Raw genomic sequence first — 17,026 nt, 5'->3', positions numbered from 1 at the left:
ACAACAAATACAACACACGTGTAAACACCCCATGATACACACACACATAATTCTGTGTGCAGAATCTTTCTTTAAAACTCATCCAAATACATTCTGGGAGCACTCACCAGTTTCTTTCAATAGGGGGTCAAACCAAGGAGTCAACCCTCCTCCAGACACCCCGCCCCTGCAGCCTGTCTTAGTTCCGGAAGGAGGGGCTGCAGGGCATAGGAGTTATAAGCTAGGCAAGATGTGGCAGGGGAGAGTACATTACAACCATTAACCACTGAGCAGCATAAAATCATTGTGGGGGAGGGAGACACTCCCTCATTTATTAACCCACCCGCTCTAAAATATTTTAAAGTGACAGTAAAAACACCCTCATTTATTAAAACTTTGCAGACTGGGGGGATCCGAGTCACTGCCAGGCTGATGTGAAACAGGATGGATCCCATTCTGAGACGAGCCTCAGGAACATGTCAGGGCACCAGCCACACAGGAAACCTGCATAGGGCACCTCCAAGATTGGGGGGATCCCTCAAAGTCAGCTGGTGTCTCCTTGGGGCAAGGGGAGGCAGGGAAGCGGGTGGCTGCCTGGGGTCTGAAATGGGATTAAAATCCTCTGTGAACCCCCCCCTCCCCCCCGACATGATTCTTCGTGGCCCTACATCTGGTACGGTTGTTTTCCCCCGTGCAAAATGCTGGTGCAACCTCCTGCTTCACACCCCACCAGGCCGTTCACATTGGTGCGAAGTGGCTGACTGCACGAGGGGTCAGGCCCTGGAGAATCAGGCCCAGGACTGGGAAGGGGCATGGGGCTGGAGAACAGCTCCATTCACGTTTCCCCTTGTAGCTCTAAGAGCCTGCTGGTGCAATGGGGTTTCCCATTAAAACCGCTGATTAACCCGGAAATTGACACACCCCCCTACTCTGTGTTCCCAGATCAAACAGCTGGACCAGAGTTCAGCTCCAGATCGCAGGGGGAGGCAGGTGGGAGCGAAGCGGACCGGACGATGCGGGGCGGGGAGGAAGCCGCTCACCACTCCCTGCTGTGTTTCAATGCTGGTTTCACCTTCTCCTTTGGGCAGATCCCAGGATAGTGTGTTCTAGTCAGTTTCTCCCACAGCTGAGCTAGGCAGGACTCTCTGGGGGAGATGGGGGAATGGGTGTCTGAAGGCAGAGGATGTCTGTCACTTGGACACGCTGGTTATGTCAGCTTTAGTTCAATTCTCTCTCCATCCCGGCAGAATTTTCCATCCGCCTCCAAGAAGCAGTTGCTGGGAAAGTGGATCAAGAGCACCACCTAGGGGTGAAGCGAGAGATCTTCCGCTGGAGGGTCCCAAGGTGGGGACCCATCAGCACCCCCAGCTGGCCCACGCGGAGAGGGGTGGCGGCCAGGCAGGAAGCAAAGTGCCGGGCCTCAGCGGCTGATCTGAATCTAAGCCTCCCACCGTGGCGACAGAAATGGTGGCCGAGCTGGAGGAAGGATGGGGGCGTCCCCAGCGAGCCTGGACACGGCCCCCGCTTCCCTGAGGGATCGGCCGTCACCAACGCGGCACACCCGTCCCTGCTGCGGGCAGACGGCTGGGATCCGGGGCCCCAGGCGTCCGAGCACCGTCTGCGCCCGTCTGCTATCCGAGCAACCCGGTTTCCCTCAGTATATCGCCTCGTCCATGTTGTCATCACTGTCGGCCCCAAACTCCTCCCCGTTGTCGAAGTAGGACATGATGTAATCCGTCTCCTAGGGAACCAGCAGGGAGAAGGAGGCTAAGTTCTGGGGAGGGCAAAGGTCGACGGCCCCAGCTGGTCAACTGCCCTGCCGGGCGCAAGGGCTGACGCACTGGGTCACTGTGCCCAGCATGGCAGTGCAGCTGCTGCTGGGTGGGGAAGGGGGCGGCTGTTTAACAGCGCCCTGCAATGCTGCAGTTTGGGACAGGAAGTGGAAGGGCACGTCCCGTGGAAGACACGAGGGCGGGGAGTCAGGGAGGTAGGATGGAATTAGCTGGTCTGGCTGAGACGCTGCCGTGCAATGCTAGGGAACAGAACCCGAGACTGGCGCATCCACAGAACAGGCCCTGGCTTCCCCATGCTGCCCCTGTGCCTCACCCCGCCCTGGAGGGACCCACACTAAGGGCCAAGACGCAGCTCGTTCAGCCTCTCTGCCGAGACTGCGGCCAACCGGGACGGTGACGTTTGCAACACGGACACTCGCCCACTGGGAACTGGGATCAGACCTGCCCAACTCCACCCAGCTGCTTCCCATGGGAATAAAACCCCGGATCCTGCAGTGCCTTGCACAGCCAAAGCTCCCACTGAGATCAACGGGTGCAGAATGGGTGAGAAACAGCAGCTCTGCAGAGAGCGCGGCTGGCCGGCCTCTCCGGAGGCACCTTACCTCTTCGTGTTCCTCCTCGTCATACTCCTCTTCCTCCTCCTCCTTGCCCTCCTCCTCCTCCTCCTTCTCCCCTTCTTCCTCTGATGTCACTTCCTCCTCCTTCTTCTCAAGGGTCTGGGGTTTAATAAGAAAGAAAAGCCCAGAGGATAATCAAACAGCAGTGATACTCCTGTGCAGTTCTCTGCGTCAAGCCAGGCTGTTGGAGAGAAAAACCACCCCGGCATCCCACTGGCTCCGTCCCACCCTGCGGAGCCATCAGCTGAGAGCGTGACACTTCCCACTTCAGCTCCCCGGCAACCCACGTTGTAATGCAGCCACTTCTGGCCAAATACCCACAGCACAGCCAGGCACGCACAGCCACCTGCAAGGGGTATCCTGGGGTACCGCATGCCCCAGCAAATAATGGCATGCACGATATCCCCGAAGCAGCGCGCTTTGCGTAGCTGCCCCACATGGCTACCTGAATGAGCATGCCACAGAATGGGGATGGGGAGGTGGACGGGACCAGAGGGGGAGTTCAGCAATCCAGGATTATAATAATAATACCCTTCTGACGCCCAGCTGTGCGGTGGAGCCGAAGGATTCCCCACCCAGGAAATCAGAGGGAAACCATCATTACCTCCAGTTTCTTAATAGCTTCCTCCTTGTCCACCGGAAGCCGTTGTTTGTGCTTGGGGATCAGAATGGTGGTTCCTATCCCAGAGGAAGAGAAAAGATCAGAACCCAGCCAGACAATGGGGCATTCCTGGGGGACCCCATGCGATGGGCAGTGGGAGAGCTGGTTTCATTTCCTTCATGCATCACGATACAGCTGCAGTCGACTGACATGCTCCAAGCCCTGCCACACATCATCAGGCCAAGCTCGCGTTGCTGGGCTAAGAGCTTGGCCTGATGCTGGCACACACATCTCGTTAATTATTGGGCTGCATTTCTAGGTAACCCTGCTGGGTTTTGGCAGGAAGTAGGGCTATTCTGCTGACTCAGGCTAGAAACCAGACCAGGTGGGGCTCATTGCCTCCAATCCTAGGCATGAGAGGACCAGAAGGGAGTAGGAGGAAGCCAGACAGGAGCTCTTGTGGGAACAGCATGCACAGTCTAAGAATTATATTTCTTTTCTTCTGTTAGGAATAAAATGCAGTCCCTATCAAATCTAGGTAGCCTAGTAAATAAGGCACTGGCCAGGCACTCAGGAGCTGTGGTTCTAATCCCTGCTCTGCTGGGTGACCTTGCATTAATCATTATTTTCTTTAATACTCACTCTCCTTCCGGAGCTTTCGAACTCGGATCTTTAGCTCCCGCGGTAAGCGCCGCCAATCTGCAAAAACAAATAAGGAAATCACCAGACTGAGTCAGACTCATGGTTCGTCTACTCCAATAGCCCATCTCTGAGAGTGGCCAGAACCAGCTACTTCAGAAGGTGCAATAAATCCTCGAGTGGACAATGATGGAATAACAGAAGTTTCTTCCTGACCCCCTACTAGTTAGTAATCAGTTTGTGCCCTGAAGCATGAGAGTTTATAATCTATGTATCTCTGCATCCCCACCTGCACTCATCTATCCATTCCCATATACATTTACCTATCTACCTATCATCATTTGTTCTTATTTATCCATCTATCTAATGTAACTGTAGATGTTCTTATCCGCATCCGATGAAGTGAGCTGTAGCTCACGAAAGCTTATGCTCAAGTAAATTTGTTAGTCTCTAAGGTGCCACAAGTCCTCCTTTTCTTTAAACTTCTTTTAAATCCTCTATGCTTTTTACTCTGGCAGTATCCTGTGGCACAAGAGTTCCACAGATTATGTAAAAAAAATTCTTTCACCACTTCTTTATGTGTTGCCTTTCAGTTTCACCAGATCTCCTGTCCTGCCATATTGTTGTGTCTCTGGTGTTATTAGAAGGTGATAGATCTAGCCGTGTCTTTTGCGATTCTCCACAGCTGTGAATCAGTCTACCTGGAATAAAACTCTGAAGAGAAAGGTGAGCAAGAGTTAGACTGTAAAATATTCCCATGCATACCTGGGTTCCAATCAATAGCATTATCAATGGGGCCAGACATCTGATATTTATCTGAGTAGCGCTCAACATCTGAAAAGAAACACACAAACAGCGGTCAAAACTGCAGTTTTATAATTGGCATATAAATGGGCTTGAATTCTCAATCAAACTCAGACTTTGTCTACACATTTAACTAGCCCGGTGTAGTAAAGCCATACAACCCCTGTAGTGTTGTACGGGTTTAAAAATGCTTAGACTAGTAAAGCTATACCAGACTAAGCTAGCCCAATAGAAGGTATCTTTACACCAATAAAACTGTGTCCACACTCGGAGTTGAACTGGTATAACAATATTGGTAAATTAATTACACCACTGACCAACATAATTATACCAGTACAATTTTTAAGCACAAACCAGGTTAAAGCCCCTTTATACCAGTCTGGCAGTGTAAAGGGGCCTTAAAATGGGCATAACTTATATTTAAGGCTGCTTTATGCTTGCCGACTGGTATAATAATAATAAAAAACCCTATCTCTTATCATCAGTGAGTCCATTTTACAGATGGGGAAACTGAAGCACAAGGCAGGGAAGTGAGTTGCCCAAGGTAACCCAGCAGGTCAGTGGCAGAGCCAGGAATAGAACCCAGTCTCGTCTGTCCTAGCGATGCGCACCAGCCACTAGGTCCCACTGCCTCCTGTGTAAAAGGACTTTAGCAACACTGAGAATTCAGGCCCAGTGTTTTCATTTGCATTAAGTTGTCTAAAGTCCTTTTTTGGGGGGGGACGGAGGGGAGGGAAGGAATACAGTTAAAATGTTGATCCTAAATCAACTGGAGCAGCCCCTGGTACCTTTCTTGGGGGCGGCCGGCTTGACATAATATGGCAGATTCTTCATGGCTCCCCTCAGCTCTTGCTTTAGTGCCAGCATGTATTCCACTTCCTCACCCGTCTGCAGAGGGACTGGCTTGTACTCCATGGGCTATAGAGACAGGACAGGAGAGAAGCAAGTATCAACTTCAAAGCTGGGGATGCCAAGCTGATGATACATATGCAGGGGTCCAGCACCATGAGAGAGGAGGCGGCTCAGCTGTGAAATCGACCTGGATTTCAAACCCCCTAAAGTTAGGGAAGGGAATTAGGATCTGGGGCTTTGGTTTGAGCCCAGCTCTGCCATATAAACACACTGGTGTGTATGTTTGTGTGTATGTACCTTTGTGTGTGTGTGTGTATGTACATATGTTTAAGTGTACGTACATGTACAGAGATGTATGCATGGGTGTGTTTATGTACATACATATGCATGGGTAACTATGTATATACATATACATGTGCGGGTGCACGAGTGTGTACACACATAAGCATGGGTGTGAATATGTACATATGTATGGATGGGTGTGTACATACACATGCATTGGTGTGTGTGTCTGTATGTGAATGTAGGCACAGATGCATGTGTGTTTGTGTACATAGATGTGAGGGGGGTGGGGCTATGGAGACTTTATAGAGTGCATTATGGAGTCCTCTACAGCTGTGGTTCTCAGCCAGGAGTCCGGGGGGCCGCCAGCAGGTTTCAGGGGCCCCGCCAAGCATGGCTGGCATTAGACTGGTTGGTGCCAAAGGCAGAAAGCCAAAGCCCCACCGCATGGGGCTGAAGCCCGGTGACCCAAGGCCCGCCATCCGAAGCCTGAGCAACTTAGCTTCACAGGGTCCCCCTGTGGTGTGGTGTGGGGCCCTGGGCAACTGCCCTACTTGCTACCCCCGGCTCTTATATGCAGAAAAACAGTAGTTGTGAGCCGTGCAGTTTGTATAGAAGGGGGGGGGGGGCGACAACACAGGACTCAGAAGGAAAAAGCTTGAGAACCCCTGATCTACAGTCTGGATTCACTTAAATTCCAGACTGGCAGCACCCAGAAGCTGCTCCCTCCTGATGGCTTGGAAAGAGCCATGAGTACAATTAGTTTGTGGGTCTCAGCTCTCAGAGGACACACTTCAAAATCCCCCTTTGGCACCAGTTGGCCGCCTTGCTGGCGAGACACCGAAGGGCTACATAGATTCCCCCCAGGTCAAGGGAGGGGCACTGGCAGGGCAGCAGGTGGGGGATGTTTGTCCCGCCGCTCTCCCTGCTCTGTGCCCCAGTGCAGCCAATCCAGCACCTTTCACCCACGCCATAGTGTGCTGTACTGTGTGTTTAAGAAGGGGACCCCGACGTGACGGACTCACAGGGAAGAGCGGCGAGGGCTGGAGGGTAGATGGGGGCAGCGAGTCGCCTTTCCCAATGCCCACAGCTTCCACGTTGAAGGTCATCTGGCTCCGACCCCTCCCTCTGCCTCCTCTTCCAGCCATGGCTTGCTCTGCGAGGAGAGGCGGACATAGAGCCGGGATCCAACGCAGCCAAGGCCTGCACAGGGGAGGAGAGAGCTTTTATGATCCTCAGGAATCTAGAGAATAGCATCTTCCCAAAGCCATAGCCCCGCAAAGCCGTGGGACAGAGCTCCATGCTAGGAACCCCGTGCACTTAATAACATGAGGGCCACCTCGCTCGGAGGAAGTTACTGTTTCATCTCAGCATCTCAAAAATCTTCAACTGATTTATTCTCTGCACCCCTAGAGCAGTACTTGACCCCAGTTTGGGGACTAACAGATGGAGACACAGACAGCCACTGTGGACCCAGATCTCCAGCAGTCTTGGTTAGTAAGATAGCCACTGCACTGTGCTCCTTCCAACATTAACAGGGAAACACACCTTCCATTTTGTCCGGTGTACTCACCCTTTTGCGGGTAGGCCTACAACCCACTGCCGCCGTCCTCTTAATATCTCGCAGCACGTTAAGGGGGGTTAAACAGCGTCCAACCTGTGCATTAGCCAACCACGCAAGTTGCCCTGATGTGATAAGCCGAACATGTAAGAGGACAAGGGTGCGCAATGCGGGACTGAGGGCGCACGGCTCAGAGCTGAAGGTGGATGGGGCACAAACCAGAGCATGTGGAGCTGGATTTATAAATCAGCACGTATGGTATATAGGGGACGGTTCAGAGCTGAGGGTGTTGGACCCACAGTGCACAGATCAGAGCTGAGGGTTTACAGTGCTGGCCCTACGGTGCACATGGCTCAGAGCTGAGGGTGCAAGACCTAGGGTGCAGGACGCACGGGTGAATGGGTCCTAGTGGACAGTGCAAGCCCTGTGCTCCGGCGGCTCAGTAAATAACAGAGCGCCCTGAGAGTGTGATACACGGCTCAGAAGTGAGGCTATGTGGTGCAGGGTCGGGGTCCCATGGTGCACCACACCAGGCCCTGGGCTGCACAGTGCAGGACCCCATACCCAGCATCCAGGACAGAGGGTGCAGTGCCAGGCCCCGGGCTGCACAGTGCACGGTGCAGGATCTGCAGTGCAAGCCCCAATGTCCAGCAGGCCCCAGGGCGCACCGGGCCAAGGCCGGGCCCCGGGGAAGGGGTGTGGCAGGGCGGGGCGGGGCGCTGCCAGCCGCTCCCCGCCTCCCATTGGGGGGCCGCCGCGGACCGGACCGGACCGGACCGGACCTTTACCCAGGTTGCGCAACTGAGTCGGGCTCACGCCGCCCTCTCCCGCCGACTCCACGTGGGTTCCGCCCGGAAGCGAATCGGATACACAACGTTCCGAAGGGGCGGGGCCCAAAGGCGGCCGCTCGTTGGTGCGCGCCGCGGCCAATCAAAGGAGGAGGAGGCGGGCGTAAGGGGCGGAGCCTGAGACTTTTGCTGGAGGAGGCAGAAAGCGACAAAGATGGATAAGAAAGAAAGAAGGGAGGGGGGAGGAGAAAGAAAGAAAGAAAGAAAGAAAGGGATGGATGGATGATGGATGGATGAAGGAGAAAGAGAGAGAAGTGTAGGAGTGTGTGGAAGGGGCAGAGGAAGGTGGAGCGGTGCCCTGCACAGTCCAGGAGGGTCTTCTAGCCCCCAGCACTCTTTCTGCCCTGCCTTCTTCCCCCCACACTGCTCTGCCCTGCCACCCAGGGGCACAGTAACCCCATGGGGAGAGGGGGGAGCATAGGGTTACACGTGCATGGAGAGAGGGTTGGGGTGGATGGAGGGACCTGCCATGTGCTGGGCTGGGACTAGGGTGACCAGACACCAAGTGTGAAAAATCGGGATGGAGTGGGGGGTAATAGGAGCCTATATAAGAAAAAGACCCAAAAATCGGGACTGTCCCCATAAATTAGGGACATCTGGTCACCCTAGCTAGGACTGCTGCAAGTGGGGAACCCCCCTGATTCCCTATTGGCAGAGGAGTTACATTACTAGTGTCCTTGTTAAACCTGCCCCGGGAGGTTGGGCCTCTAGAACTAGGGTTCCCTGTGGTGGCAGGTTTGACAGCATGGTCTGACCTGCAGCCATCGCTCTAGACATTTCTACCCTGCTCGTCACCCTTAACAGCTGAGCTTCATGCAAAGCTCCCTGAGTAGCCTAGATCCTCAACTCTGCCTCACGGCTACTGCCCAGCCAGCCAGAGCTGAATCCAAGGGCATCGGTTCCCAGTGATGACCTCCGACAGTAAAACAAAGGGCTTCAGAGCTAAGGCAGCTACTGCCCCCTTCCACAGGGACAAATAACTATTACAGTATATGTCACGGAGCCTTGCAAAACAGCCAACTACACAGGTCATCAGAACTAGAGAGATAACAGTGTGTGAAGCATTGGCACAAGCCCCCATGGGAGATCTCCCATCCAACCATTAGCTAGACCCAACCTTGTAGGACCTGAGATGCATCTCTTCCATTGCTTTCCCTTGCTCCCCTCTTCAGCCTTTCCTGAAGTTGCCTTTACAATAGGAACAAAAACATCTGTTTCCTGACAATACGGAGCTCTATAAAGGATTTTCTCCCTCTACTTTATCTCAGGAATCAGATCTGCTCCAAATTGCACAGATATAAATAGCAAAGAACTGGCTGCTTTCAGGAACAGCTCTTCTGTACTCCTTGTTCTAAGATGAAATTTCGCTCTCCCTCTTCCTCTGATTATTCAGCACCTTGCTGTTTTGCTTCTGCATGCAAATGCGTCCCTCATAATAAACAGGCCACTGATCTCTCTGACTTTTAAAGAATGATTTTGAGGCTGGTAGAGGAAGGCTGGAGCAATGGTTAGGAGGCTGGCCTCCAACTTAAGAGACCTGGGTTCAGTTCTGGCCTTATGCAAGTCATTTAGCTGCTACATGCCTCAGTTTCCCCATCTGCAGAGTGGGGATAACAGCGCTGCCCTGCCTCACATGCAGAGTTGTGAGGATAAATGTGTTAAAGGTTGTGAGATGTGCTGATACTACGATGATTGGGGCTGAATAAATATCTCAGACAGAGGAGTTTATTGCAACACCATCAGCTGAGTCAGGCTGGACCCATTTTCTAATAGGAGATTAGTGCTTTCGTATGTCTGCTGTTGGTTTAAATCCTGCTCAGTTTGCAGGCTGCGATGAGATTGTGTGGTTCTCTAGCTGACTTTTTGGGGATGTTTAGCCACATAACACAAATCAACTGTCTCTGCTCTAGTGGGCCTTGGCATTCGGATATACCAGAACTGGGAAAGTGCTCCCAAATCAGGAGAAAGAGGTTAGGCAGGGGGCCTAGGACTGGGAGAGCAGGGGGCTGCAGGTTGGGATTGAGAAGAGCTGTGGGGCGGGGATCCCAGGGCAGGGCTGGACTATGGTGGGGCTGCGGGTCAGGATTGAGGTGCATTGGCAGAGCTGGTGGGGGAGGGAGGCCAAGGCTGAATGAATATGGAGGTTGGGATTGAGGGGCATAAGCAGGGCTCGGGGGAGAGGGCCGATGCTAAACTGGACTAGGACGGCATCTGCAGGTCAGGATGGAGGTGCATTAGCAGAGCTCTGGGGGAGTGGGAAGCCCGGGATGGATTAGCCAGGGAGGCGTGGGTCAGGATTGCGGGGGATCAGCAGAGCTGGGGGGAGAGAGCCTAGAGCTGGAATAACAGGGTCCATTTAGCAGGAAGCTCTAGCTATACCTGGGGGGTCTTGCTGACTCCGAGGAAGGGTTAATGGGCTGGTGGCTGCACACCTGGCAACCCCAGTGGGCCGGCCCAGAAAGATTGCAGCTATTTTTCTCTGGGGAATCAAGGAGAGGCTAAACCCCCCTTGGCTTTCTGCTTAAAGACATACACTGTCCCATCCCTTCCCCCGTCCGCCCCCCCCCGGCCACTCTCTCTGCTGCAGCTTCTGTCCCCAGGCAGCCAGGCACAGGGGCGGGGGGGGTGGGGAGGTAAATGTCAGACCCAACAGGGAAGCTGCTGGAGGGAGCAAATCATCTCACACTGTGGCCTCCTCACGCCAGGCGCAAGGCGCTTTGGCTGCCACTGCTAAAGGTTTCATGGCATGAAGGAAGGGGGCTCCATGCTGGAGGGGGAGCTGCGGGAGCTTTTGGCTGCTCCCATTCTGCCCCAGCCAGACCCACCCCTCGTGGATCGCTGCTCTGACAAGCGCACCACCAAGCCCCTTGCAGCTAAGGCAGATGGTGCGCAGAGCAGGGTAGCTGCAGGGACCGCGACTGCTTGGCTAAAGCTTTCACACCTCCACACAATCCAGATCTCCCTTCCCCTGGGCCAGGGCTGCTCTGTCCTTTATATGGGTCCTGAGAAGCAGAGGCAGGGGCCTGGGTGGGGAGCCCCTTACAGCTAAGCTGACTTGGGGTCTTTGAGCTGAGACTCTCCTGATGCTCTGTGTTTACACAGATGTGTGTGTGTGTGTACACAGGTGTGTGTGTGTGTGTGATCTGTTAGCCTTGCCTAGACTACAGGGGTGTCATTTGCTATGAGGCAGGCCCCCAGATATTGTTTCCCCCCCCAACTTTTCATAGGTCTATATGCTCCATTGTGTCCTCCAGTTCCCCCACCACTTCCAACATTGCAGGTTATCATATAATCACATATTCATTGATTACAAGGCCACTTTGATCTTCTTGTCTGACCCTCCCATAGAGCACAGGCCAGAGACTGGCCCCAAAATAATTCCTAGAGCAGAGCTTTTAGAAACCCCTCCAATCTTGACATAATATTCTAGAGGCTGTCACAATTCCTCTCTCCCCTGAATTTTTCTGAAATGGTGCCTGAGCCAGACTAGAACATGAAATCAGGGCTTCCCAACTCCAGCCATGTAGCTTGATTCCAGCCCACACAATGGCATTGGCCTACCGTCTAGTCACACACACGTGCAAGAGTGTGTGTGTGTCTAGAATATTATATTAAGATTGGAGAGTTTTCTAAAAGCTCTGCTCTAGGACCATATTTTCACAAGAGCTCGGCTCCTATTTGGACACTGAATTAAATTGCTGGATTTTCCAAAGAGCGGTGTGCACACGGGTTGGAAAATCTGCCCCGGGGAGAGCTGCTGGGTGCTGACTCCTCCGGAGGATCCAGGCCTGGGAGCGGGTGCCTCTTTGAAAGATCCCAGCCGCGCTGCTCTTTGCAGCATGATGAAGCATCCCCATTACCTCTGACGCCAGCCCCCCGCCCGGAGGATGCTTTCTGCCAAGCGGCTCCTTGGCTGCGCTGCAGATGGGGTGACTCATCTCCCTCTCCCCTCCACCCCGATTCCGACAGAGCGGTCGAAAATAGCAAAGAGGGGGGAGGGGGAAACCCAAAATAACTGCCAGCACCTGGCTGGTGCCGGGATGAGAGGCAGAGAGAAGATGCGCTTGGCTCCTGCCTCCTTCTCCCAGGGAGCCAGGATTCTAGTCTCAATCCGCAGCAGAAGCGGGGCTCTGGGAGCCTGTGCGCTGCAGGCCCAGCTGTGAAGTTGCCTTAGCAACCAAGATAGATAAGAAAGAAAGAAAGAAAGAAAGAAAGAAAGAAAGAAAGAAAGAAAGAAAGAAAGAGCGACCAACATCTAGAAAGAGAGTCGCCTTCCCCCGACCAGCTGTCCCAGTTTCATAGTTCATTTCCTTTCTATGGCCCTGGAACAAATCATTCCTCTCTTCGCCTGGCTGAATGTCTGCTGCGAAAGGGGCCCAAGGGACTTAGGAACTCACCACCATTGAATTTCACTGGCAGGCAGGCAACTGGATCCTTATGAAAATAGCCATGGAAGAGCTGGGGGGGGGGAGCTGCAGGGTTCGGATACTGGGAAGTATTCACAAAAATCAATTTAATATACAGTCCTCATATAAAGGACATATCAGATATTAAACTGATAACAGATATTAGCTTAGGAGATAATGTCTGTGGTTCACAATCCAAGAGACACAGACGAGGTTTTCGTCTCAGGCCCAAAAGACCAAACACATCGAGACCCTCGATCGTGACCCTTCATAGACCGAGGGTCTACTTACGCTAGATCTTAGCTCTAACAACGAGTAGGCACCAGGCCGGACTCGGCAGTCCCCCGTGCTGCTCTCGCTCCGGCGCGGTGCCATCCGCCCCCGTGGAAATCGCTCCAGAGCCCATCTGCTGTTAGCGAGAAGAGTGGGGGTCAGCCCTTGACATCTACACTGCAAAAAAAATACCCCCCAGGGCAGCAAGTCTTAGCGCCTGGATCAACTGACTCGGGCCCCCAGGGCTCGCATGCTGGGGCTAAAAACAGCAGTGTAGACGTTCTGTATGTAATCTTGTTCCCTGAAAGGGCCAGGCAGCTTTAGCCAATAACGTCTCTCACCACAGAATCAGCTGGAGGCAGAAACCGGGGCCTGAGAAATTCCAGCCCAGATGGTTAGAGTTTGGCAAAGTTATAAGGAGCCACTGAAAACAGAGTCTTACAATGGAAACTTACCAAGAGGCAGTGCTACCTATGCCGCCGGTGATCAGGTCTGGGTTGTGGCTGAGTTCTGGACCGCTCTGGCAGTTAGATGACGAGGGGCTGAGCTCCAGGTATACAGCCCAGCAGAAAAAGTCCATGAGGCATTCCTGTGTCCCTCTTCGCCATGGCTGCTGAGCATCCCCCAGGTATTAACAGGCTTCTGTTTTACAACATCCCTGGGAGGCAGGGAAGGATTATGCCCATTTTACAGATGGTGCAAGATGACTTGATGACACAGGAGGTCTGTGGCAGTCCTGGGATTTGAGCTCAGGTCTCCTGAATCCCACTGTCCACTAAGCCAGCTCTCCTTACCCCCCTGTGTAACTTACCAGGGCAATCAGTTAATACATAGCATCCCATTAACACAAGTCCTGCTGGCCCAACTTGGCCATATGTGTTTCATAGTGTTACTCCTCTTTACAGACAGGTGTAGGGCTATGGTCACTGATGTGGGTGTCAGCCCATCCTGCATCAAGCCACAGGAACCAAATAACACTGACTAAATCTGCCAAATCACACAGCAAAGGCAGGGTGAATGAAGCCAAGAAATGGATGGGAAATGAATTTTCCAGCTGCGAGCCTATAAAGTCAGGGCCTCCTCTTTCTCAAATGTCAGCCTATTGGGTTGTTTGCTGGAGACAACAGCAGAAGTCAGAAGACCTGGGTTTGATGCCTAGCTCTGCTACTGACCGGCTGTGTGACCTTGGGCAAATCACTTCTCCTGTGACTATAAATTCTTCAGGGTAGGCACTATGTCTACAGCAGCTAGCACAATGGTGCTCTAATCTCTGCTGGCATTACTCCCATAAGAATAACTTGGTTTTACACCCATAATCAAAGGCCTTCTCCATACCAAAGTTGTAGTGCTTTAACTACACAGTATCAGTACGGTTAAAGCGGTACAATTCCCTGACTGTGGGTGGAGTTATACCTGTATAAATCTGCTTACACCAGTATAGCTAGGCTGGTCAGAACTCATTTTTTGTTATTTTAAAACAAATAAAAGGAAGTATTTCTTCACACAACACACAGTCAACCTATGGAACTCCTTGCCAGAGGATGTTGTGAAGGCCAAGACCATAATAGGGTTCAAAAAAGAGCTAGATAAGTTCATGGAGGATAGGTCCATCAATGACTATTAGCCAGGATGGGCAGGGATGGTGTCCCTAGCCTCTGTTTGCCAGAAGCTGGGAATGAGCGACAGGGGATGGATCACTTGATGGTTACCTGTTCTGTTCATTCCCTCTGGGGCACCTGGCATTGGCCACTGTCGGAAGACAGGATACTGGGCTAGATGGACCCTTGGTTTGACCCAGTAGGGCCATTCTTATGTTCTTATAATTTTGATGGATAATATCAACGTTTGTTTCTAAGCATTTTTGGTTGATTTTTATCGATTTAGATTTTTACAGTTGGAGGAAATTTCGGGCAGGGAGGTCAGACAACAGCAGGGGTCAGACAATAATTATTTCATGACAGTTGACCTTGAGATTCAAAAAGTTAGAACTTTATGACCGTTAAAACACAAATTGCCAACATCCCCTGCAAAATATGCCAAGTAACTATCCTTCAATCAAACTCCAAGAAGCATTCAAGCAGCATTTTTTATACTTTGTGAATTTCAATCATCAATGGAAGGACTTTTTTGTGGGTTTGCGGTGAAATTGACGTTTACCGATAAAAATCAAATCATTGCAAATCTGAATATCACTTATTCCTGTCTGGGAAGGGGAATAACCTGTACCAATATAAGGCCCCTTTATATGGTATAATTGTGGACACAGTAGGAGCTGTACTAACTATATTGGTAAACAATCACTCCTGTAGCCAACACAGTTATACTGGTCCACAATCTGTGTGTACGTCCAGGCCTGTGTCTGTCCAGCCCCTAGCATTCCCGGCTTCAATGTCTGTACCGCGCCTAGCGCAACTGTGCCCTGATCTTAGTTGGCATTATTGCAATAACACCAACAACTCAATTTTAACCCATCCACCGTCTGGGTTTGGCTGAGGTCAAAGGTCTTCTGGGGCTGAAGAATTATGAAGGAAACTGACTTTTCCCCACTAACACCTAGCGCATTCGGAACCGGGCAGGGAGCGATAGGAATATAATTAGTCAAGGTAACCATGGCAACAGTGCAGGGCAGACACAAGGGATTACAAAAGCCTCCGAAGAGGTGCCTATGAAAGGCGCAGCCCCCGCGTGGAGAGCCATACACGCGCACCCACACACCTGTCCATTATACCTGGTGGCCTCAGACCTTGGCCGCTTTTCGTCTCTTCCCTTAGCACAACTGACTCTCCCGGCGTAGGCACCAAGAATCTGGCAGTGGTTGTGAGCTATCACTCATGCAAATCCCCGAGACTGTGTTCACCATACAAACATGTAGCATGTTCCATCTTCAAAGTGCTTCATGCAAGTGGGCCCATGCCAGTCTGTCCATTTTACAGATGGGGCATGAAGAAAGGGATGGGCTTGCCCAAGAGTATGTAGGGGAGCCCATGGCGAGCTGAAGGCAGAAACCAGAAGTCCAGCTTTTCAGTCCCCTGCTCTAATCATGAGCCAACACTTCCCACCTCCATCCTTGATGGGATCCAAAATTAATCTTTGAGGCAAGGATGGGGGGGTGGGGAAATTGGGGGTATGTCTACACTGAACCATAAACCTGGCTTAGGCTCAGGTTTGAGCCCAACCTCCCCTCACCCCATACTGTCTACACACAAAACTGTATGTGATGAGTCAGCAATCATTTAGGATCTGAAGCCTAGGACCCACCTGGCAGGGCTGGGTCTGAGTTCAAGTTCCACTGAGACTCGGGTCCAAGCCCCATCGTTTTGCAGTATGGACGCAACTCAAGCCGCAGACCCAAGTCAGAAGGTCTGTGTAGTGCAGTATGGAGCCGTTGCCACAGTTGTGCGTCATGGGTCTAGCAACTGTTAGCCCAGGTTGACAATGCACCATGGATGCTTGCGTGTGAGCTTGAACACATCGAGTTCACAAGCCCGGATGCCCCAGACCCAGTTTTACAATGCAGAAGCGACAGATCCTGGGAGGACACTGAGTATCTACCCCCTCCCTTGCTCTGCGACTTGCGAAGGCATTTACAGCTCTGTCCCGTGAGAGGTAGTGTGGGCTAGTGGGTAGGGCAATGGTCTGAGACTTGGGGAGACCACGGCTCTTTTCTTGGTTCTGCTGCTGCCCTGCTTGGGTCATGTTGAGCAAGTCACGTCCCAGCTCTGTGCCTCAGTTTCCCCTCCCCCCATTGTCTGTCTGGTCTAGTTAGTTTGTAAGCCACTATGGGGCAAAGACTGTCTCTCGCTCTGGGTCAGTGCAGCACCTGGCACAATGGGGCCAGTGGTGGTGTTTTTCCCAGAGGTGCTGGAATTACGGGTGCAGGGGGTGCGGGAACACCTCCTGACTTGAAGTTTCCATCATATACAGGGTTTACAATTTGGTCCAATGACTCTCAGCACCCCCACTACACACATTGTTCCAGCCCCCCTGATTTCCAGCAGCCCCCGCTGCAAAGTTCAGTTGTGTGGGGGCTACCGGTGTTGCTGTCCAACACACTAGACGGGGTTTGCACCCCTGCATCATCACGTTGGGGGGAAGGGGTTACGCTTCACCTTGGCTTTTGCTTTGTCACCAAGGCCAAGTAACTGAATCACCATGCGAGTGGGGGCCCCTTGCAAGGCCAAGTAACTGAATCACCATGCAAGTGGGGGCCCCTTGCTGCTTGGGGCTCCCTGGCATTGCAGAGGCCCTAACACTGCCACTGAATAGGGCCCTGACCCCGCTGAGGCCTGGAGACGGTGCTACCATGCAGGTCACTAATATTCCTAAAACAAGGTGACTTGGCGAGGGTGTCAGTGGGAACACAAAGGAGCA

General features: G+C 52.3%; 1 protein-coding gene across 6 annotated transcripts; it reads right to left on the bottom strand.

Annotated features, from left to right (window-relative positions):
* Positions 1 to 1,423: 1,423 nt before the first annotated feature.
* POLR3GL (RNA polymerase III subunit GL) lies at positions 1,424 to 13,556 on the bottom strand. Of its 6 annotated transcripts, none has more exons than XM_038383499.2 (9): positions 7,917 to 8,038; positions 7,141 to 7,253; positions 6,593 to 6,770; positions 5,222 to 5,351; positions 4,395 to 4,463; positions 3,633 to 3,689; positions 2,994 to 3,067; positions 2,375 to 2,488; positions 1,424 to 1,720 (listed from the first exon to the last, which is right to left on the bottom strand). In XM_038383499.2, the coding sequence occupies exons 3-9, from the start codon at positions 6,713 to 6,715 to the stop codon at positions 1,634 to 1,636; spliced, it is 654 nt and encodes a 217-aa protein (XP_038239427.1). In that variant the 5' UTR covers positions 6,716 to 6,770; positions 7,141 to 7,253; positions 7,917 to 8,038; the 3' UTR covers positions 1,424 to 1,633. The 6 variants fall into 6 exon arrangements, with proteins under 6 accessions (XP_038239427.1, XP_043358188.1, XP_043358184.1 ...); XM_043502253.1 differs by having other exon boundaries at positions 7,931 to 7,949; XM_043502249.1 differs by lacking the exons at positions 7,141 to 7,253; positions 7,917 to 8,038 and adding an exon at positions 13,111 to 13,556.
* Positions 13,557 to 17,026: the final 3,470 nt, after the last annotated feature.

The sequence above is a fragment of the Dermochelys coriacea genome, chromosome 24 (genome assembly GCF_009764565.3).
Source record: "Dermochelys coriacea isolate rDerCor1 chromosome 24, rDerCor1.pri.v4, whole genome shotgun sequence".
Taxonomy (NCBI): domain Eukaryota; kingdom Metazoa; phylum Chordata; order Testudines; family Dermochelyidae; genus Dermochelys; species Dermochelys coriacea.
This window is presented reverse-complemented; position numbering and strand designations above follow the sequence as displayed.

Excerpts from the sequence above, each read along its gene's own strand:
- POLR3GL (XM_043502249.1), bottom strand. The coding sequence starts at position 13,235 with ATGGACTTTTTCTGCTGGGCTGTATACCTGGAGCTCAGCCCCTCGTCA. Across the intron at positions 3,690-4,394 it reads TGCTATTGATTGGAACCCAG|ATTGGCGGCGCTTACCGCGG; the intron begins GTATGCATGGGA and ends TTGTTTTTGCAG. Across the intron at positions 3,068-3,632 it reads TCGAAAGCTCCGGAAGGAGA|GAACCACCATTCTGATCCCC; the intron begins GTGAGTATTAAA and ends CCTCTGGGATAG.